We start from the raw sequence: 24,157 nt of genomic DNA, 5'->3' as shown, positions 1-24,157 counted from the left end.
GGTATAAAATCCTTTAAAAAATTGTGTGGAGCAGAATGGTTAAATGTAGAGTTATTTCAGAAAATAAAATCTAAACAGAATCACCAGGGTAGCACAAATATTTCATACCTCCAGATTGTATGTGTAGCTAATCTTTCCTTTTCATAGTTATTTCTAGAATTCTCTTGTTAACTAATTTTTTAAAAATAAATTTTATACAATTTTCAAAGTATTTGTCTTATTCTGGAAGATTCCATGATCTTATTTAATCCAGTGTTTTTTATTTGCTACAACAGTTTCTAGCTGACTCTTTTTCTATTTTGCTTATTATTTGCAAATATTTCAGGGGTTAAGTATCCGTATACCATTTTCCTCTTCCTGTTAAATTGTTTTAGCTATGGCTTTTGTGGCAATATAATTCATGGAAAATGGGTAAATAACCATTGTATGTTGCTTTAAATACTGATAAAATTAAATTAGTATAAAACTTAGTGCTCTTACTATTTTTTAAAAGTACCTTTATAAATATCTTCCCTGGTGGCTCAGAGGTTAAAGCGTCTGCCTCCAATGCGAGGGACCCAGGTTCGATCCCTGAGTCGGGAAGATCCCCTGGAGAAGGAAATGGTAACCCACTCCAGTATTCTTGCCTGGAGAATCCCATGGACGGAGAAGCCTGGTAGGCTACAGTCCACGGGGTCGCAAAGAGTCGGACACAACTGAGCGACTTCACTTACTTACTTACTTACCTGTATAAATAATTAGAAGATATTCATTTACAGAGTGGCTTTTATGAGGGAGAACATGACAGAACAGAACATCAGGCAAAACTAAATGATACTTTGACATTCATGATCTCTGTCTACCTCTAGAGCACACAGGTCAGCCTGAGACTGAGCTGCATTTGTTGAAAGTTCAGTGATTCTCTAACTTACCTTGCGATCACAAAAAGTACACAACTGACTCCTAAGCAGGCTAAGAGGACATACATCCAAATGTCAGGAGACAGGGGGTTGAGGAAGGAGAAGACCCCTGGATTAGTGCCATTGGGCTTCCGGTAGAGAATGCTGATGCCCAGGGTCATGAAGGGTTTGGAGAAGTCGATGACTTTTTCCCGCACGTAGGTGATGGTAAGAGGAGCCACCGCCAGGTCAGCCTTCTGTAAAAGCAAGTTTGAAATTGTCCCTTTAGCTGTCTAGCTTCCGAGAGAATGTCTGGACTTTGCCTGGTTCTCCTGATTCCTATTCTCAACTCCAAAAACTTCTCACACAAGAAGCTTCTATGATGATTAACTCTGATGTAAAAACAGTTGACTTACACAGTTATGTTTATGAAATAGTATTTGTTACCAAAGAGAAACCAGAAGGTGTGAAACATACACACACACAGACACACACACATGTGTATATGTATGGCAGGTGATATTTAGTTACTAAGTCATGTCCGATTCTTTCAACCCCATGGACTGTAGCCCACCAAGCTCCTCTGTCCGCGGGATTCCCCAGGCAAGAGTACTGGAGTGGGTTGTCGTTTCCTTCTCGAATATATATGTGTTGTTGTTCAGTTGCTAAGTCATGTCCAACTCTTTGTGGCTCGCCAGGCTTCCCTGTCCTTCACCATCTCTCAGCCTTTGCTCAAACTCAAAATTATATGTGTTAAACTCAAATATATATGTGTTCCACACACACACATTCTGGAACTAAATGGAGGGTAAAAAATTACAGAAAAATCTCTTTAGAAAAGGACATGTGAGAAAAATAAGAAATGAGCAACTTGGTCATAAAATTAGTTGATGAGATTTTGCTTCAAGCTGCAAACTTCAGAACTCCTTATCTAATCTAAGAATCACTCACATTTATTCTTCCATATGAAGGATGAGCCCATAAATTTTTATCCTCAATTTTTATCCCTGTTGCCCTCCTAAGTAAGGAAACTACATTTATAGGTTGTTTTCTCCCACTTTTTAGGTCATTTTTATGATTCAAAAAAATAAAATATGCCTTCTGACTCTGACTCAAACATCTTTCTCTTTTCATTTCCTTCTCATTATGCATTTTTTAGACATTTAAGACCACAGTGTAGGAGATATATTTTTGCTTACATGATCTATAAGTTCCTTGACCATTCCATTCCACTCTCCTTTGTCATTCTGAGCGCCATATTTCCCATCAGCGACGAGTTTAACATCATAAATGAAACCCAGGATGTTTGACAATTCCTTCAATAGATCCAGGCAATATCCTTCAAATCTGTCATTTCCATACAAGGGCTTATCAGATTTCCTGTACATCACATAGGGTTCTTCCTATATGAAACAAATCACATGCAGAACCCTGCTATGATGAAAGGCAGGATTTACTTACATGAGCTCCAACAACAACCAGAAGATATAAAATATTTGAAAACGGTTTTTAAGATTTGAGAATTCTAAAGACAGTCACTTCCCTTTCTGCCTTTACTCAGCTCATCTTTTGTGCATCTTCTATAAATATAGAACACTTCATATGTTACTTTCTCTCCCTCTTCTCTCTTTGAGAGTTTTTTCCCCTCCACTGCTGAAGGCAGAACTGTGAGTAAACGGTGTGATTGAGACAGGATCACGTTTAACCTTTAGGTCTAGCCGAGAAGGCAGTGGAGGATCTGATGTCTGGCTGTCTGGTTTCCAGCTGTGCCTACACCTAAGGTTCCAGGGCTAGACCCACCCACTCTCCGGGCTTTGATCTATGAGTTTCACTTACTTACAAAAAGAAATCTAAATCAGCAAACATATTCTCTTGTTTTTCAAATGTCTTGTCTACTAAGTACTCTAAATATTTCAATTTTCTCATTTTTCAACTAAATTGCATCTCAATTTCACTCTCCCCTTATTATTTACATATTTTTCCTGGCTTCCTTCAGGATATCTTATTTGAAGACCGCTTTGATGTCCCCTTTCATCATCAGTTATATTTTCTTATTTGAGCTCACCTCCGAGATATCATTTGGTAAATTCTTTGCTTATATGATAAATCCCCTATCCTATGAGGACATTTCCTTACAACTACATATCTCCAGCCTTATTAATTCTCATTTGACTAAGTAAAATTTTACTTTATTTTATAAAATCAAAATAGTTACTACATTACTGATCCGTCCTGTATGTTTAGGGTTATCCTCAAACAAACTGATAGAAGTAGAAAACTCTATATTTCCATGAGAAAGTTGCAGAGAAACTAGTCACCAGAAAAAACGTTTTCATTTTGGATGAACGATGCTCAGAAACTGTTTCAGAAATAAATTTCACATGATGGAATGAATCAAAACAGGAATGTCCAAAAGGGATGATTTTAGAGGCGGCCACTCTTATTTATTTCTTGGATTGCGTGTGTGCTAAGTTGCGCAGTTGCTTTAGTTTTATCTGACTGTTTGAGACCCCATAGACTGTCCCCCACCAGGCTCCTCTGTCCATGTGATGCTCCAGACAGGAATACTGGAGTAGGTTGCTGTGTCCTCCTCCAGGGGATCTTCCTGACCCGGGGACTGAACCCACAGCTCTTATGTTCTTGCATTGGCAGGTGGGTTCCTTACCAGTAGTGCCACCTGGGAAGCACAATTCATGGATTAGGGAGGAGCAAAGAGGGAGGAAGAACAGTCTGTGAGTGAACAGTGGCTGGATGGGGCATGATAGGATTGCAACAGAGAGCAGACTTTCAAAGAGCAGCTAAGAAAGGACTTCCCTGGTGGCTCAGATGGAAAAGCGTCTCCCTACAATGCAGGAGACCGGGGTTCAATCCCTGGGTTTGGAAGATCCTCTGAAGAAGGAAATGGCAACCCATTCCAGTACTATTGCCTGGAAAATCCCATGGATGGACGAACGTGGTAGGCTACAGTCTATGGGATCGCAAAAGTCAGACATGACTGAATGACTTCACTTTCACTTTTCTTTCAACAAAGGAGTACAGTTAATAAAGGAGCAGTACAGAAGAATGAACAGGCCAAGGTGATTTTGGACCCACACAGCAGTGAGCATCAGCTGGAAGAGAGCTCAGTTCCCTGACCAGGAGTCCTAATTGCTAGACCACAGAGTCCAGCAACTAAGGACAAAAACCCCAGGCTTCGCTCATGTTGATAAGAAAGAATTCTGATAAGGAGGTGGCAGGCAAAGAGAAAAATAAAATGTTTATTGGAAAAGCAGTGTGCAAGCGGAAAGACACATGGGTGAGCTCTGCAAGAGAGGTGTGTCTTTGGGAACCTCTTTGCAAGAAAGGTTTATCCTTTATAAAGGTTTTATCCTTTATAAAGGGATAGTTTTTCTGAGTCTTTGTCTTCCCACAGGCCAGTTGTGTTCTCCACCACCACCCCTCACCAGCTAATCTGTCTCAGGACCTTCCCCTAGGTGTGCCTGGAAAAGATGGATTTCCATGCAAAGGCATCTGGGAGGAGAGAAGCAAGACTTATTATGGCCTGGCATGCCCTGAATTTTGATCCCCAAGGAGCCTGTATGCACAGGTATACTGTCTCCCTTGCCCCAAGGAGAGGGCCTATGTGATCTCTTGATCCTTTACTCAGGCAAGGTTTAGTCCCTCTCTGTTCCTACATGATTACTCTCTTAATGTGTCCACAAGAGACAAAGCCTGGGTGTTTATCCCTGCTTCTGTTGTTACTTCCATTTCAGAGAGCAAACAGGAGGCTGAATGTAAATTCCTAACCTGGAGCCCACTGATTTCCTGTCTCAGACAATGCAAACAGGAGGCCAGTTTTAAGGGTCAGGCCTGAAGCCCATTTTTCCTGCCACATGAAATGTAAGCAGGGGTGCATGCTTGGATGCTAATTTGCTTCAGTTGTGTCCGACTGTGTGTGACGCTGTGGACTGTAGCCCTCCAGGTTCCTCTGTCCATGGGATTCTCCAGGCAAGAATGCTAGAGTGGGTTGATATGCTCTCCTCCAGGGGATCTTCCTGAACCTAAGTCTCTTACATCTCCTGCACTGGAAGGCAGGTTCTTTACCATGAATGCCACCTGGGAAGTCCCGTAAACAGAAGGCTGGTTATAAATGTCTAACCCGGAGCCCATCTGTCTCCTGCTTCAAAAGCAACCAATAGGGATCGTGGTAAGAGTAATAGTGGGATGTCGACCCTCTGTGCTAAATTGCTTCAGTCGGATCTGACTCTTTTCGACCCTATGGACTGTAGCCTGCCAGGCTCCTCTGTCCGTGGGCTTCTCCAGGCAAGAATACTGCAGTGGGTTGCCATTTCCTCCTCTAGGGGATCTTCCTGACTCAGGGCTCAAACTCAAATCTCTTATGTCTCCTGCATTGGCAGGTGGATTCTTTATCACTACTGCCAACCGGGAAGACCCGTGACCAACATAATTAGGGGCTAGGGCTAAGGCAGGAAGGGAGGAAAGAGTGGTCCATGTGTGCAACGCAGGAAGAGTATGGAAACAGGATCAGTGACAGGAGACAGGCTGTGGCTGTGAAGGACACAGGTTCTGACAATACCACTGGGAAGCAGGGGAAGACATTTCCTTGCATCTCTTACTCCATCCACCTCCCTGGCCTTTTACCAGAGTCTCCCCCTGGTTGAAACCAACCAGCAGCCAGAGAGCAAGGGTAACCAGCTGGGTAGGTCTAGAGAGTGGAGCATTTCATCGCTGAGCATGGACTGGAGATTGGAGAGCTTCGGAACAACACTGAAAGTGGATAATTCCGTCCACTACAGATAGATGTAAATATATGCTTTTAGTGCCCCAATTAAAAATAGGCATTTACAGACAGAGGTGATGGCATGAACAATATAGCTGAGGAATCCTTCATGGTCTAGAGTAGGAGTTCCGATCAGATGCCCCGGATTCCACAGACTCAACTTACCAGAATGGTGGTGACGATGAGTGTTCGGTTGGCAAGAGAATCGGTGATATTATTGGACCTGTCTTTGTTGCCGTCCGTCATGTTAAGCCCACTGTTGGAGTTCCAAATCCCAATCTACACAGAACACATCACATCAGAGGCTGCCAACTGTCAGCGATGGCTTTTATGCTAAAGAGAGGCCCCTTCTACTCCAGGAATGGGCACAAAAGCTCATAGTCTGGGAAGAGGACACCAGGGCACCATTACAGGGGAAGCTGCCACATGTGGGAAAACAAGACAACGGAACAACTGCGTACGTGGAACAGAAAATCTGTGCTATGTGGGGTGGAGGTAGGGGAGGTCTTTTTAATTTATTAAGTCCAGTGTTCTTTTCTAAGTTAAGAATTAGTAAATGAGTATCAGATTTTCTTCCAATACGTATTTGTTGAACACCGACTTCGACTTATAAACCAGGGATTCTTCTGGGCATTGGAGGACGTAGCAAGGAACAAAAGAGACAAACACATCTGCTCTGGTGGAGCTTACGTTAGACTGATACAGATCTTGTGTTGCCAAAGTATTACCATCAGTGCCTTTAAAACTTATGACAAATGGGATGGAAGAGGTAGGATGGACACTGAAGGAGCTGGGCATTTAAAAGGGAAAGATAAATAGAACAATACGTGCGAATGGGCAGGAGCCCAAGTTCTATAGGTCTATCATTGAGGAACTAGTGCTGGGTGAGGGTGTCTCTTGTAGGCTCTGGTAGAACTCTGTCTGTACCTCCATTGTGCCTCTGTTACGGACCTTCTTCTGTTATCATCTGTTTATTTGTCTTGTTTTTCCACTTGACCATGAATGCCTTTAGTGAAGGTATTACTTCTATTGCTTATTGATCTTTCTGTCACAGAACCAACCATTGTGATTGGCAGTCAGTGAAGCCTCCTGTTCTTTTAAGAAATGGTAACCCTAATTTCCTCCAATGGCCAGCTCATTCTTGGGTTATCAGAGTCTGTAGAAGTAGATTGGCTTGTTCTGCCTCTAGGGGCAATCTAGGAGCAGGGCCTTAGGGAACTGGCTCTTTGTCTGAAGTCTTCTGGAAGCATTTTCTGACAGCCTAGTGAGGTGGAATGCAAACCTGGTTGCTGGGTGGCCTTAGACAAGATGCTAACCTTTCTGAGCTCTGGATCTCTACCTATAAAATAATTTATAGGGCTGTGGAGACCATCAAATGAGTAAATGCATGTGAAAGTATTAGTATATGTTAAGAGCTGCATGAATGTTAACAATAAAGGAATGTTCACAATAAAGGACATAAAAATGGTTGCTCCAGTAATTTCTTTAAGCTTGCCCTGTTATGAAAGAACTTGGAATCATTAGTGAAATCCCTTTTCTTTGAAATTTATAAGCTGATAAAGGAGCTATGAAAAACAGGGACAGTTTAGGAACACCAATACCTGGATGCGGTCTGTGATAGACAGGGTAGACCCAAGCTTGATCTCTAAATATACTCTTCCACTGGGAGGACATTTGGCTGGCTGGACAGTGTATGAGCTCTTCAGATGGACTCTTGTCCAGATTCTAACTTTGCAATTTACCAGCAGTGTGATCCTGGGGAAGTTAATTTCCCTACCAGTAAAATGGAGACAATAGAACTCTTCTGATGATTAAATAAAATTTTACCTGTGGGAATGTTAGGCTTCTTTCCTTTTCTATTTGTTTAGTTAGATTTACTGGCCAAATGCAGCAGCTGAAAATTCATTTAGCTCAACAAATTTTCCTTTTAGAAATATAAATTCTTTGAGGTAGTTTCAAGGATTATTACAGATTTGTTCATTGATGTGAACTATTTCAATTTCACTGTCTTCTTTTTATACTTAATAAGGGCTAGTTGGATAGTGAAAAGGAGACAGGTCTAGGTAAATGGGGTTTGGGGGTAGTTTTTGCATTTGAAAGTATTTTGATCCTGTGTGCAGAGAGAGTACTAGAGGTAGGATTAAGCTGTAGGATAACACCTTTAATGACCATTCAGTCTTTCCAGGATCAAGTGTAATATCCATCACTTAGAATGCATGAAACACGTGCCTGCTGGTCAAAAGAACCTTTACTTTTCTTTGTCTGGTTTTGAACTCAAGATAAAGGGAAAATTTTTTTTCTTCCCTCTCTTCTAAACTCCACCCCTCTTCTCACTTTTTTGGGGCAGGGACCCTTGCTTCCAGGAAATATATCTCAGACTAACTACAAAAGGGAGTCTATGAATTTTTAGCCAAAACTATGTTTTACATTGTAAACAGTTGAATTCTAACTCTATGAAGACTGTGTTTCAATTGGGCCCTTGCTGTGTTTTTAATTAAACCTTGACTTAGGCACTGGGGAGAGGGGAACCTAATTTTTAATTAAATATTGAAAGCTGGAGAAAATAACTGCATTTTAGCCAATTTGTTAAGTAGTGAAGTATGTTCTCAGTAACTCTTATTTCTATTAAAGTCAAGTGTTTCAAAGATTTACACTAATATTTGAAATGGCAGGGCTGATTGGCCTTGCAACATTGTAGACAAATACATCCCACAGCTTAACATCTGGCTTTGTTTCTTTTACCAGCCTCATGAAAAAGTGTGGAAGGTATGATATCATTGCTGCTGCATTTGTAACCTAATGAGTCCCAAAGTACCGATCAGTGTAGACTTTCCTCCACGAAATAAGAAAAAGAATTTTTCCTACTGTTGGTGTATCAGAAGTGTCCTCAAATCTAGACTAAAAGAATATCAAGAAACAGTAAAGATCAAGCGATTCATGGGAAGTGGAGAGTTTACATATGAGGTTTGAATGACCTCAGCCTTGTATTTTCAAACATTTTAATCAGCAAAGTAAGTAGAGTGTCTATGTTTGCATACAGGGGTGTGTGTGTCTTTTAAATCAAAGTTGTCAACTGGCTTTACCTTTTATTTAACTAAAGTAAAATAACACATTAACAAATGTCTCTTCCTGAAAAAGCAAGCTCCCATGATTCATCCGTGCTGGGAGGTTGTTGTTCAGTCACTAAGTACTGGTGGGAGGGCTACAGTTAACCAGGTGCCAAGATATTTAGCATTTCAGTCCTGTCCTCCGACCCTGGAGGATTGCCTCTAGGAAGCAGAACCTTAGTTTTCAAACTGTACAGCAAAAGTGGTCAGCAGTAATTTCCCAGTGAGAAGCAGTGGAAGGTGGATCAATTACTTGAGGGGAGGAATACTCAAAAACTAAATAGTCTGGTCCTGTCTTCTCTCACTTTGTAAACTGGCATGAGGGAGCAGTCATTTATCATCTAGGACAACAAAGGAAAGCATTTGAAAATGAGGACTTAAATGCAATTAAGCAAGTCCTTTTTAAAAAAGGTAGTGTGACAAAGGGATGCTCAGAAAGTGACTAAGACCCATCTCTCAAACCTGGTGTGTGATTCACGTAAACTCAAAATCCAAAATTGCTGAGTGACATAATCAAGTATCTAGGGGAAAGAGGTGACTCTCTTTCCTATATGATGAGTTTTATAAACATATATTTTAGTGATGAGCTTTGTAAAGACCGCCAGATCCTTTCCTTGGAAAGAACTTCAGGCAGACTGTTCTCGACTGAAAAGCATCAGCGTGTAGAGAAGAGCTTTTGGAAAATGAATGCAATGAGGGTGAATCCTTCTGCTGTAAGGTGGAATCTTGTAGGGAGAAGAGAGTGTGTTGGTTGGGTCTCAGCAGGTCTCTGTGCTAGCGCTCAGATTACTACAAATTGTTGATGAGCAGTCATAACACAAAACAGCACACCACAGTATATACAGCTTGCAACGTGGCAACAATGGGTCAGCAGAAGGAAGAGGCACAGAGGCATGGAGGAAAGCCAAGAAGTGCATCCTTGGGAAGGGGGGGCGATTATTGCAGTTTAGTGACAAATAAAGGACATTCCCCTCCCCTGAGAATAATTTCAGGACCTGAATTTCATTCCCGAGGATATTTGGTTTGAATTAATTCAACATTGCAGAAAATGCCTGGCGTCTCAAGCTGGATTAGTGTAATAACCTTTTTTTCTGGGTACCGGTTAGGTTCATGTATGTATTAGCATAGAGGAGATGGGATTGTCTTTCTTGTGCCTTTGGTAGCCTGATTCATCAAAATTTAAAACAAGGTTATTAAACCTGTGCTTATTTAAACTTAAAAGCAGGACATTTTGGAGCTCATCTGAGTATGCTCCAAAAGGGAGACAAGGCTTCTGACTACAGGGAGAAACTGTTTACACTTTCTGTGACTTAACTCATAATTCAAAAGATGAAAGTGAACCTGACAAAACCATTCAAGTTGAACAACCTGGAGTAATTTAAGGTCCATACGTCAATCAGCAGGTAGTTTAGCAAGTGGTTTGAGGGAGATAGATTGAAAGACAATGTTTGCATATTGCTGGGACGTTTTCCTGATCAGAATGTTTGTAATGTCTCACTTTTGCTTCTATAAATAAATCTGTGCACATTCATTGACAACATAATACTGTACAATAAGCTGTGAAATAGTAGGTGTTATGATTTATAAGACAATCTCATTTCCTTTTCAAAATCTCTAATGTTTTTGTCCTCTGATAACTGTGGTTCTAAAGCAAATTATGAAACAATATGTTCTAACAAGGTTTTGTTTTTCTGCATAAAATGAAGATGGTATGTAATACAAGGGAATTTCTGAAAATGGTTCATATATTTTGCGGTGGTGACATTGAAGGAGATATCCCGGCCCCTTTGGAGCCTTAGCCTGTCTGACTAGTCTGATGGATCAAATCTATTGTATTTTTTCCCCCTTAGGGAAAAAAAATATTTAGAGTCAAGAAAGAATATAAATGGACCAATGTCTGCTTCTGTTGCAGCTTACCTGCTTTTAGTCCTAACAGGCACTGGTCCTACCCAGGAGAAACAAAAATAATCTAGAGGGAAATATTTAATCCATCATTATTTAATCCATCATTATTTAATCCATCTCAAGTCTGTTTCAATTCCCAGGCAATGTTGTTGAGAGGCAACATATTCAATAACCCATGTTCTCCCTTCACGTGGAATTTCGCCTCTAAACTGCAATTAGAGAGCTACTGGTCTGACAAAACTGGAAGGATGCAGGCTTTTCCTTTGGTATTTCCCACCCCACTCCCAGATTTCCTGCAGGTTTTCTCCATGTACAAACCTTCTTCCACACTTTATATAAGTGTTTAGACACTTCGCCAGCAGCCTTGGTTTTCAGAGGGGAAAAATAAAAATAGCACTTAATTAAAATGGAGCATGGAAGCCAAAAGGCATCATGGTACGTGAGTGCTAACAGATACATCCCCCTCCCATTGTTTGGAATCCTGAATGTTCATTCAACAGAAAGCCTGAGAATAGGTACAGTAAAGACATGGACCAAGTACTTGAATCCTACAGAAGTTACTTCTCCTTGGTGGTAGAACCTGATTTTCCCTTTTGCTTTCGCATGTCAAAAAAAAAAAAAAAGCAAAATTCTTTCGAATATGCACACCTATGCTGCAGAGCTTAAGGTCTTCATCATTCCTGTTAAAGTCATTAATAACCAGATTAGTCAATCAAGCAACACACACACACACACACACACATAAACACACACACACACACACACCACACACACACACACACACACAATTATTCCTTAGTGAGAAGAAAGTGTGCTTATTATTCTTTGCCTAGGTGCTTCTTGGCATTAGAAACTTGAGTGAAAGTGAGAAAATAGGCTTTTTTTAAAAAACAGTTTTCCTTATGGACCCCACAAGAGGCTGACATGAAAAGATTGGGCATTTCCTTCCTTGCCAACTGAGAGCGATAGGATGGCTTCCCTCACTGCCTTAAGGCTCAGCCAGCCTTCTCAGGGACTGAGCCCAAGTCACCTGAAGAAAGAAAAGTTATTGCAAACAATGAAGAGCTGAGAAACAAATTGAGAAAACACTTTCATCTAATTCGATTTTGCCTTTGTTAGAAAAACGCCACTAGAATGTGCACAATATTGCCGCATATACATAGCTGGGAGAGCATAACAATAGCTCCATCTATTTCATCACAAGCCTGAGCCAAAAAGATGTTTCCTTAACAGACTTTCTTCCTCCCGCAGTTCAGTCTGTCAGTGCAGTGGAGAGGGAGGCAGAAAAGCATATACAGAGAAGCAGACATTTTCTTTTAAAAAGAACCCTTATCGCCTTTAAGTCTGCAACAAGTATGATTTTCTTTCCTTTTGTTCACTGCAGCCCAACGTCCACATTCCATTACAGAAGTTAGGTGGGTGCCTTGTGCTCTGTCAGAGTGCGTTAAACTAACAGAAGAGGGAATCAGAGTGAAGAAATGAGAGAGAGAGAGGCAGAGAGGAACAGTGAGAGGGGCAAAGAGAGACAGAGAGAGGAATAGGCAGAGACACATACGGAGAGAAAGAGACAGAGGAAGAGAAGAGATGAAAAAGAGGGCATTTTTGCAAGGGGAAATTTGCGTGACTAATATGGATTCTCAAAGTTGTGGACTCACTATTTTCTTCACGCTCTTCAACACTAGAGACTACCTTTCACATTCAGCCTAATTCATCTTTCTTTGTTTTAAGTAAGCTATTTGGCAGTGGGGCAAATGTGTCTCAGCGGCTTCCCTGGTGACTCAGATGGTAAAGAGTCTCCCTACAATGCAGGAGACCTGGGTTCAATCCCTGGATTGGGAAGATCCCCTGGAGGAGGAAACGGCAACTCACTCCAGTATTCTTGCCTGGAGAATTCCATGCAAGGAGGAGCCTGATGGGCTACAGTCCATGGGATCACAAAGAGTCAGACACGACTGAGGGACTTCCTTTTTTTTTTTTTTTCAAATGTGTCTCGGTTAACAAAAGCAACAAAACAAAAATGGAAACCTTATCTCATTTAAAAAATCACCCCCAAAGTAAAACATTGTTCCCAGAGATGTTTTTTTACATTAAGCATAACTTTTTGTCCACTAAAAGTGAAAAAAAAGAAAAACAACACTGGATTATAGAGTTTAGGTGTTCAGACAATTCTTTGGGGGGGGGGTGGAAGTTCAAGATCTTTTATCCTTAAGGTTCTAAAAGTTAATATCTTCACTATAAGTGTTAATTATCCCAATATATAGTGAATTCACAATATATATTGTGAATACGAAATTGGTGTAATAAAGAGAAGGCAAATTCTTTTATTATTCTTATTTTTAAAATATTTGTATTATTATTATTTTATCTTTTAGCTATGCTTGTGGCATGTGGGATCTTAGTTCCCTGACCAGGGATTGAACCCTTGTCCCTGCCTGTGAGTGCAGAGTCAACCACTGGACCACCAGTGAAGTCCTTATTACTATTATTATTAATCAATTAAATAGCTTCCATTTGCATTGCCCTAAATAGTAACTTGAAACATTGAGAGGTTGAGAGTGACAACTATAATAATCCTAAAATCAAAATCAACATTAAAATACATTGTTAAAGCAAATCTCCCTATAAAATTAAGGATGTAAAGTTAGTTTGCTTCAGTAAGCCTTTTACATTCTGCTTCATTCTGTCCTCTGTCACCCATCTCAAAATGGAGTACAAATAAAATTCAGTTTTGACCCTTGGGTGTCATTCCAAAGATAAATCATTGACAGCTTCTGATTTTCCAAGTCTGAACTCAATTGCTTAGAACCTGTGAAATAAGGGGCTAATGATCCCCACCCCTAGGGTTGTATGTATGTAATAACAGCATCATGCTTGTAAATATGCCAAGCACTATGTAGCCATTAGCATTGCGTTGATAACACACACAATTTAAGAATCTAGTACATCAACATCAATTTGCAGATCAGAGAGAATAAGCTAGAAAACTGGACATAAACGAATAGCCTGGGAAAATAGCTTCATCATTCCCATACTTGTTGTGCAAGTAAAATGCATTGAGAGGTGTTCCTTTGTAATTTCCAAATTTATCATCAAGGAGGTTACCTTTTCAGTTCCTTCCTCTTTGAGACTAATAATGTCCAGGTCAAAATCCTTCCTCAAGCCATCGGTTTTATTGAAGGTGATACGCCCAGTCAAGCCATCCCACTGAGCCTATGGACAAAAGGAACATGGTGCTACTGTTTAACACTTATAATCCTTAACACTGTCAAAGTTGTAATACCTCAAATTAATCACAGTATCCAATTGTTCAGTTTCATCACGGTGTTATAAACCATTGTGTTAGTTCAGTAACTTGATAGCGGAACACTTCACTATTTTATTAGCACACATTTATTTCTTCAGTTCTAACATCTTCACATCAGTCAAATCTGTAACAGTGGCACTTTAGATGGGAGAGTATAGAAAGATTGACTGTATGGTCTTCCCATGGACTAAACAAAGTCTGGGAAGCCACAGTATTTGGTTTTCCAAGGTCAATCCAAATCCATTTCAAGGGACTGCCCAGGTGAAGTAAAGCCCCTTTTTGTTCTTCAAGAAAAGGACATAATTCATTGACCAAGGGTTTTTTTTTTTTTTTTTTTTTTGAGCAAATAAAAGCTGAGGAAGTTGGTCACCACTAGTCCTGCCTTACAAGATATACTAAAGGGAGTAATTTAAGTGGAGAAAAAAGAATACTAAATAACACAAAAACACAAAAAAGATGGATGCTAGCTGAATCTATGTGGTAATCAGTTCATTATATATGTAAATCAAACCATTATGCTCTTCATCTTAGACTTTTACAGTGATTGTTTAGTTGCTAAGTCGTGTCTGAGTCTTTTGTGATCTCTTGGACTGCAGCCCGCCAGGCTTCTCTGTCCATGAGACTTCCAAGGCAAGAATACTGGAGTAGGTTGCCATTTTCTTCTCCAGGGGATCTTTCTGACCTGGGATAGAACCTGAGTCTCCTGTGTTGGCAGGTGGAATTTTTACCACTAACCCACCTGGAAAGCCCAGATCTGTACAGTGAAGTATGTTACTTATTTCCCAGAAAACTGGGGCGGGGGTGGGGAAAGGTACATGAGAGCGGCACACAAGAAGAAGGCAGCCATCTGCAAGCCAGAAAGAGAGCTTTCATCTAGAACCCAACCCTTCTGCCTCCCTGATCTTAGACTTCCAGCCTCCAGAACTGTGAGAAATAAACGCCATTTAAAGAAAAATACTTCATTTAATTGCATATGCAATTTTTTCTTTCTTTGTTTGTTTATATACGGTAACAATGGCAGATTCCAGAGACTGGGGCATGGGCATCTTTTGGGAGAGCCACTTTTCAGCCTACCACATATATCAACATCATTTGAGGAATTAAAAATCACAGTAGTTTAGGACTTGCCTGGTAGTCCGGTGGTTAGGAATCTGCCTTCCAATGCAGGAGATACAGGTTTGGTCCCTGGTCAGGGACCTAAGAGCCCACATGCCATGGTGCAGCTAAGCCTGCATGCTAAAGTTACTGGATACCCTTGCCCTAGGACCTGAGTTCCGCAACTAGAGAAGCCCACGCACTGCAATGAAGACCCAGTGCAGCCAAACAAAATAAAATAAAACAGATAAAACACAGTAGTCTGCTCTTCAGAGAACTCACAATGGAGATCTTAGGTCGTTTCATGTAATAAGGCCCCAGAGGTTGTGAGGTTCAATCATTAGGTTATTCGTGATAACCTTGCCTAATTTGAGTTTACTTACAAATGAGGATAAAGAACTCAGTCCTTTGTATGCATTTAGCTATTTTCCCTCTCCCGACTTTACCAAATTCATTAGATATATGTAAGATGTGAAAAAGATCCTCAGAGCTATACTATATCCATAGAGTTCATGCCATGTGTGTCTCTTGAATATATTTACCCATTTGACCAAGAGGCAGAAGCAATGCAGTGGAAAGAGTATGGGTTTATCGCAGAGCTGGTTTTAAATCTCTGAAGTATGACTTCAAGCAAGTTACTTAATCTAAACCTGGGTTATCTCAGGGTTAAGTGTTAATCCATACAGGATTTTTGAGAGATTTAAATGGACCTGCCTCTTGAGAAACCTATATGCAGGTCAGGAAGCAACAGTTAGAACTGGACATGGAACAAAAAACTGGTTCCAAATAGGAAAAAGTACATCAAGGCTGTATATTGTCACCCTGCTTATTTAACTTCTATGCAGAGTACATCATGAGAAACGCTGCACTAGAAGAAGCACAAGCTGGAATCAAGATTGCTGGGAGAAATATCAATAACCTCAGATATGCAGATGACACCACCCTTATGGCCGAAAGTGAAGAGGAACTAAAAAGCTTCTTGATGAAAATGAAAGAGGAGAGTGAAAAAGTTGGCTTAAAGCTCAACATTCAGAAAATGAAGATCATGGCAACCGGTCCCATCACTTCATGGGAAATAGATGGGAAAACAGTGGAAACAGTGTCAGACTTTATTTTTGGGGGCTCCAAAATTACTGCAGATGGTGATTGCAGACATGAAATTAAAAGGCGCTTACTCCTTGGAAGGAAAGTTATGACCAACCTAGATAGGATATTCAAAAGCAGAGACATTACTTTGCCAACAAAGGTCTGTCTAGTCAAGGCTATGGTTTTTCCAGTGGTCATGTGTGGATGTGAGAGTTGGACTGTGAAGAAAGCTGAGCACCAAAGAATTGATGCTTTTGAGCTGTGTTGTTGGAGAAGACTCTTGAGAGTCCCTTGGACTGCAAGGAGATCAGTCCTGGGTGTTCACTGGAAGGACTGATGTTGAAGCTGAAATTCCAATACTTTGGCCACTTGGTGAGAAGAGCTGACTCACTGGAAAAGACCCTGATGCTGGGAGGGATTGGGGGCAGGAGAAGAAGGGGACGACAGAGGATGAGATGGCTGGATGGCATCACCAACTCGATGAACATGAGCTTGAGTGAACTCCGAGAGTTGGTGATGGTCAGGGAGGCCTGGGGTCCTGCAGTCCATGGGGTCGCAAAGAGTCGGACATGACTGAGCAACTGAACTGAACTGAACTGAATATAATTCTTACCACATTGAAAGCATTCAGCGTTTTAATGGAGATTATTTTTACAGCCATCTCTTATTTTTCTTCCCCACATTCAAAGCTCTAGACTTTGGCTTTCGCCACTGTTAATGTCAGTACTCACAGGGGTAGTCTTTTCTGGTCTCGTCTGCATTTTGTTTTACAAATTAACATCAAATTCATTGTTCTGAAATATTTTTTCCTACTTATGCAATTTCTCTCAACACATAAAGTGTATAATAAATTAATGTCACCTATAAATGACTCTAACCTTGACTTTAAACTTGTAGTTATGATGCTTAATTTTATGGGTCAACTTGATTGGGTCATAGTATGCTGTTATCTGGTTAAACATCATCTCCAGGTGTGTCTGTGAGGCTCTTTCCATTTGAATCAATAGAGCATTAGGTCATTATCTAATCCACTGAGGGCCTGAATAGAACAAGGAACAAACAATCTTTCTGACTGTTGGGACTGGGGCTTCCATCATTGGTGTTTCTGGTTTTCATCTTCTTGGTGACAAGAAGCATCAAGAAAGAGAACACCTAGTAGTTTATAGTTTAGTAGGAATAAGCACATTAATGTATTTCAATGAAACACCGTGTGAGGATAAAAAATTTGCACATAGTAACTGAAGAAAGAAGTATGGATCCTACTTAATCCAACTGGAAGGAAAAAAAAGGGGCAGGGAAATGTACTTTGAGGAAAGAAGGCCTGAACTCTGAAAAGATGAGAAGTGTGCTATGCTGTGCCATGTTAAGTCGTTCAGTTGTGTCTGACTCTTTGCGACCCCATGGACTGTAGCCCGCCAGGCTCCTCTGTCCATGGAATTCTCCAGGTAAGAATACTGGAGTGGGTTGCCATTTCTTACTCCAGGAGATCTTTCCAATCCAGGGATCAAACCCAGTTCTCCTGCATTGCAGGCAGATTCTTTACCAACTGATCACCTGGGAAGAGCTTGATGAGAAGTTACTTGACCAAAGATTCACAGCCTGAGTAAAATCTGAAACACAAAACAAGTTGTATCTGCGATGGATCCATCGTGGGAGATAAGGAATGATGAGAAATGAGCCTGGGAAGGAGAGTAGGGTCCTGTTTGTAAAGGTGTTGCGAGTCACGCTCATTGGCTTGGACTTTGCTCCACAGACATTTGGGAATCACTGGAGTGTTTCAAGCCCACGAGTGTCATGCGCAGGTGTGCATTACAGCAAGACATTTTGGCAGAACTGAAGGAGAATGGCTCAAGATTGTGAGCAGAAGGCTGGTTAGTGGGTCATTCTCACAGAACAAAATTTATGGAAATGTATTCTCATTTCTATGTATGAACACAGGGACAGCACAGTTCCTTCATTTCCCTGTCTCAACAACTTGAACACCATGAATACCATCAAGTATTAATAGAAGGAGTAGATAGATAGAGTTTCTTAAGATAATGTTGCTACTCAGGTTTTACCTAAAGAATATGCTATGGAATCAACTTGTCCAGAACCAACACAGCACAAAATGTATTTTCTGGCTATCATTCAGATGGAATGGATATCATGAAGAAGTATACTTTATCACCTGATAATGCTGGAAGATAAATCAAATTAATGTCAGGAAATGATGTGTGGACAGGAAAAGCCTACACCTCTCATCTAAGCTGCTTATATGGACAAACTAGATGTGAGTTAAAGTGCTATGACACATACAGAAAAATCCTTTTTTTTTTTTTTTTTCCGATAATAGAACTTGGCCTTCAGAGTTCATCGCCAAGAGAGACCATAATGCCAAACATTAGCTCCTACTTTAAAAAAGTGATGGTGTATTTTTATGGTCAATACTAGCGCCTGTTGTTAAACTCTCTGAGATATAGGTAATCTCATTCTCTGCGTTAGGACAAACACATCAATATGGAAGACAAGTAGGGAGCCTCCTCTTGTATGTACTTAGACACACCTCCTGACTTTGTAATTTCTCTTTTCTCTTCATCATATCCCAATCCTACTTTCTGTACTCAGGTCACTCCTCTATATTTTGCAAGTCAAAGGCTGGCTTCATAGATTAATGGGTTAACTGAGAGTTGCTAAATAAGCTATTGCATTAGGGTTATAGCAGCTGTGTGAGAGTAGAGAGCAATTTGTCTATGACTTTGGTTCAGTGCAAATCTCTACTGTGTTAAGGGTTTGGACTAAGTCAGTTTTCAAACCCCTTCTTCATGCTTCTAAAAACATGTATTTCCAACCTTCCTCCTGATATGTTTGGAAGGATGTAGTTATCTCCATTAAGTTCTGTAGGATTTTCAGAAAGCTTTTTCCTAGAGGCAACTTTTCCTTCATGGGGGTCATGCTGTGAGTCAATTTGATACATTGTCCAGAGTTTATGGAGCTTTCTGAAAATGTACAGAAATTGGTAGCATTTATATCTTGATGTAGCATATAGTTCATAGCAAGGTCTTAAAACCCAGTTCAGAAATCCAATTTTATTTCCACTAAGTGTGTCTATTGTGTTCTTTTGTTTGGATTCTGTGGTGCTGGTTATATTCTTGAATTTTGTGTTCCAATCAGTGGTGCAGAGTAATTCCCACTTCTCATTTCTCTTCCCTGCTCATCCAAGTGGTAAAAAGTCCCCTTTTCATGCTCTAACAATGCTTCCTTTCCAGCCTCAATATCTATAAAGACACCCTGCCTAGTCCTTTATTGAAGTGAAATATCTTTTGACCTTCAAAGTCCAGTTTCCCTAACTGCCACAATTACCTGTGTGCTTCTGCTTCCCGTCCCTAGATGAATATTTCTTATATATTCTTTTTGTGTTGTTTTTCAAACTAATTGTGGATAAGCATTTACTGAAACACCAATGCATTATTGATCAGGGTGAATAGACAATGACTTTGATGAATAAGATCCATGAGGAATCCATTTTCTGAGACAAGCCTGAAGCATATGCAATTTAGATAATGATATATAATTATATTAGTCATAATTACAATTTGCTTGCCTTATGTAGAAGCATTTGCACAGAAGACAATTATAGTATACTTAGCTGAAAACAATACTTAAACTATTGTCCCTATTTTAGGAAATCGCTTTAATTTCTACTCTGCTTTAGACCTCTTGAAAACAACTGCTGATAGCAAGTGAGTCAAATGTTGTGACTTTCTTTCCTCTTATAAGATATGGTATTTGATGGTCAAGAGACAAAAATCAAGAGATGAAAGAAGAAAAATGAAAGTTTTTCATTATTTTCAAACATTTCCATTAATGCTTTTTCATTTGTATGCTCTTTCTCAAGATGATACACATTGTCCAAGTAAAGTACAATTTTAGTATTGAGGAAGAAAGTGGCTAGCATTTAACTCTTATAAGAGTCAATTTTAACTTCACTTAGTTAAAATGATTTCTTTCATTTTTTTTGTCCTAAAGGGGACTTAAACATGTAAAAGAACAAAAAGCCCCATTCCTAGAACTAGAATATTCCCTGACACATCCTGACACAATTTTCTCATTTTGTATATGGAGTAAATAGTTTCCTATTGAAAGACATGTAATTTTTTTTTTTTGAGAACTGGATAGAATGCGCTTTTCTCTGTTATGATTTTTTTCCCTTTCTGTTTCTTTTCTTCTGATTCTGTTTTGATTCTGATTTTTGCTCAAGTATATCAGACTGAAAATATCGTGCCTAACACATAGCTTGAGCTATTTGTCTTCCAAAGCTGGCTGTAAAGACCAGCGGATCCACGTCTGGTTGCAGACCATGAGCTGTCTCCGCAACGCTATTTCCAGTGCATAGTTAGGGGAGCTCTTTGTGGCCCAGAAGCACCTGGTTTGGGCCATGACCAGATCTAGGGATCAGTGGGTATTTTAAGACTATAGGCAAGCACTTTGCGTGTTTTTCCAGTAGTCACATACAGACGTGAGAGTTGGACCATGAAGAAGGCTAAGCACGAAATAGTTGATGCTTTTGAATTATGGTACTGGAGAAGACTTTTGAGACTCCCTTGGACAGCAATGAAATCAAACCAATCAATCCTAAAGGAAATCAACACTGAATATTCATTGGAAGGACTGATGCTGAAGCTCTAATACTTTGGCCACCTGATGCAAAGAGTGATGCTGGGACAGACTGAGGGCAGGAGGAGAAGGGGGTGATAGAGGATGAGCTGCTTCAATAATATCAGCGACTCAATGGACATGAGTTTGAGCAAACTCTAGGAGATAGTGAAGGGAGGTAAGCCTAGCATGCTTTGTGATATTATTACTTTAAGCAAAATTTCCAAGTTCCTCTCTTAAATTTAAGACCTTGAACTAATGTTAAATCAAATTAATTGATGGATAATTTCTAGAAATCTAGGTAATTTCTAATAAGATAATATAGACACATAGTCACCATTTTGTGTATATGCACATATATGCATATATACCATTATTGTTATTTTTATATGTTATAAAAATGTTGTACCTTTTGGTCATGCTAATGAATATGTTTATATTTACTATGTTGAAAAAGTGTTTAAAAGATATATGTGGTCCTAGGGCATTGCTTATATATATAAAGTAATGGAGTATCCTTTTGTCTATAAGGTAAAGAGAAAATATATACCAAATTATGAGAAAGTATAATGAACAGAAAAATATCAGTGTAGCTAGTAGAGAAGGTTTGAAGGAACTCTTATTTGCACTGAAGCGTAATACTTGCACGTAATGAGTCTGGGGAAGAAAGCCAAGAAATGTGTCAAAAATTTGGCAGTTTGCTCAGTTTTAACAAAGTTTCTTAATAAGATACTTATTTTATTATTTTTTTGGCTATGTGCACAGCATGAGAGATCTTAGTTCCCCTCTGCAGGGATTGAACCTGGGCCCTGGCAGTCAATGTGCCAAACCTTAGCCACTGGACCACCAGGGAATTTCCAGGGGACATATTTTAATTTTGTGAGTACTTTTATGCCAAATGCTATATGAATGTTAAGAGTTTTATTTTAAAATGACAGTTGGTCTCGGAGTACTTAATCTGCTCTTAAAAGAAGAGATAAAAGTTCATAATTTACCCCCTGTGTAATCTGCTCATCTGTTCTCATCATCAACAAGTGGTTTCTGCCTTATTCTCATGTTTGTCTGAAGACTTTGCTGGATGCTATAGGCTGATACCTGGATCTTTTTCAAAGAATAGCACTGTCAGAACGTCATGGAAAAATGGCACCTGACACTCTTACCTGTTGGTATTTTAGGAAGCAGGGCCATTGGTACAGGCTTTAGAGTTTAAAGTGATATCATTTAGCCAACTGTGAATGTAGCAGGGACTTCCAGGACTCCTTTTAGTAAGTCTGGAATAGAAGACCTTATGAATGCAGAATGCTGACCCAACATCTGGATATATAAGACATAAAGAGGATTAAATGAATAGTGGGTGTAAATCTAACTGAGATTATTTGATTTTGAGTATTGCCAATATGTTTCTAAATGCTCTATTCAGGGAGGAAGGTATATCCTTTATCTTTAACCTTCAATGTAATCACCTATAAATGACACATTCTTTATATGGTAATTTATTTCCCCTTACTCCTCAGAATTCAGTGTCAACTCACTAGTTTTTATGGTAATGCGATTATTTGCATAAGATCAATAAACATCTGTCTTCTGTTTTTACCAGGACAGCGGTTGACAAACTGGTTCTATAAGTAAGTTCCTGCCAAGGTTGCCACACCTGAGAACAAATCTCAATTAATTAGGTACAGCAAACCCACTAATAAGAAACAAGTGTTGCTCTTCATATTTAAAATCAAGATCTAGCCCTCTTAAGAAACCCACCTATTATTTTTTCCATGGTTTATAGAATCCCATGAAGAAGGTCATTTACTGGCAGGACAGGAAATGTACCAGAGTTTGGGCCACTCGAAAAAATTCACCAAAATATGTAGGTACTGTGGAGATGAGTTTCTTGTGTTTAAGTTTTTTATCTGTGCTTGGTAGGGTGAATAATGGTTCCCAAATCCCAAGAGTCCATGTTTTAATCCCTAGAGCTAGAATGTAGCAAAAGGGATGTTATTAAGTAAGGGATCTTAAAATGAGGAGGTCATATTGCTTTGTCTGGTGGGCCCTGTGTATTCACAAAGGTCTTATAAAAGAGATCCAGGAGACGTCAGATAGAGAGAAGGAGAAGGGAAGAGAGAAAGAGATTGAAAGATGCTACATTGCAAGCTTTAAAGATGGGGGAAATGGTCCACAAAACAAAGACTACAGGAGCCCCATCACCCTTGAAGCTGGAAAAGTCAAGGATACTGAGTGTCCACAAGAAACCCATCCTGACAACACTTTGACAGTAGCCCAGTGAGATTTGTGTCAGACTTCTGACCTCAGAGCTGTAAGAGAATAAACTTGTGTTGTTTTAAACCACCAAGTTTATGGTGATTTGTTTAAGAAGCAAGAGGAAATTAATATTCCAATAAGAGCCATTGAAACACCTCTGAAAAAAGAGAGGCTTATGAAAATACAGTCAGAGACACCTTTTGAAATTTCCATGTAGAAGTTAATTTTATGACCTTAGCAGCTGCTAAACAGAAGCTCTGAATTTGCTGGTCATACACAAAGAAGCTTAAGTAGTTAATCAAAGCTCTTACTGCACCCACGTACATTAATTAGGTCCAAACACAATGACTCCAGACTTTTCGTAACGTGAATAATCTTCAGAGATTATTGATGATACAAGAGGGATTGTTGAGAAAATTATCTAAAACTTGGAAATAAAACAGAAGGATGACTGCATGTGGCTTTGAAGGTCATTCAGGGTCATTGTCTAACAGGCTCACCCAGTGATGATTTAATTCTCCAGGGGTTCGTTCTTTTGTTTGTTTTACTATTTCCTATTGTTCAGGGTCAAGACTGAAATTATGTTAACATGTCAACTTTTTGTCCAATAGAGATACAAATAATTTATGTCTGGTACAACAGATAACCTCAAAGGTTATGGTTTTATTGTCCTGTAGGACAATAATCAGTTTTGACTCTAACCCAGAGTTCTTTTTTCAGTTTAGCCTCTCTTGATGGACTATATAATCACTCTTTCTTTAACTTCTCTTTGAACCAGCTTCACTGTCCTTTTGGTTCCATCATTAAGGAATTTATTTCCATCATTATTATTCTATCAGTGTTTTCACAGCATATGTTTACATTTGTATGAAAGTCATGTTGATAACTTTACAAAGTTATATATTGACTATTGCTAAGTGATATATTACCTCCTTTGATTCTCACAGGAGGCAGTCAAGGTAAATAGGATTGTTCCAATTTTAATGAAGAGGAAAGAGATCCTACAGTTGGTAAGATGCATCTGAGGGATTCAAAACCATGTCTGAATCATATTCTTTCTCCAGCATCATTCCTCATTCCTATAGATAAGGTCATGGGAAAGAAAATGAAGATG

General features: G+C 39.6%; 1 protein-coding gene across 1 annotated transcript in view; it reads right to left on the bottom strand.

The window, feature by feature from the left end:
• GRIK1 (glutamate ionotropic receptor kainate type subunit 1) overlaps positions 1 to 24,157 on the bottom strand; it is a 450,348-nt gene that overhangs the window by 35,323 nt on the left and 390,868 nt on the right. The window contains exons 8-12 of the mRNA XM_069577980.1: positions 13,773 to 13,880; positions 10,989 to 11,033; positions 5,824 to 5,937; positions 2,078 to 2,281; positions 912 to 1,135 (exon numbers count right to left, since the gene is read on the bottom strand). Of these exons, the coding sequence (XP_069434081.1) occupies positions 912 to 1,135; positions 2,078 to 2,281; positions 5,824 to 5,937; positions 10,989 to 11,033; positions 13,773 to 13,880 (695 nt within the window). The remainder of the gene's footprint in view (positions 1 to 911; positions 1,136 to 2,077; positions 2,282 to 5,823; positions 5,938 to 10,988; positions 11,034 to 13,772; positions 13,881 to 24,157) is intronic.

The sequence above is a fragment of the Ovis canadensis genome, chromosome 1 (genome assembly GCF_042477335.2).
Source record: "Ovis canadensis isolate MfBH-ARS-UI-01 breed Bighorn chromosome 1, ARS-UI_OviCan_v2, whole genome shotgun sequence".
Taxonomy (NCBI): Eukaryota; Metazoa; Chordata; class Mammalia; order Artiodactyla; family Bovidae; genus Ovis; species Ovis canadensis.
The sequence above is the reverse complement of the archived record's forward strand: the minus strand, read 5'-3'. Positions and strand labels throughout refer to the sequence as shown.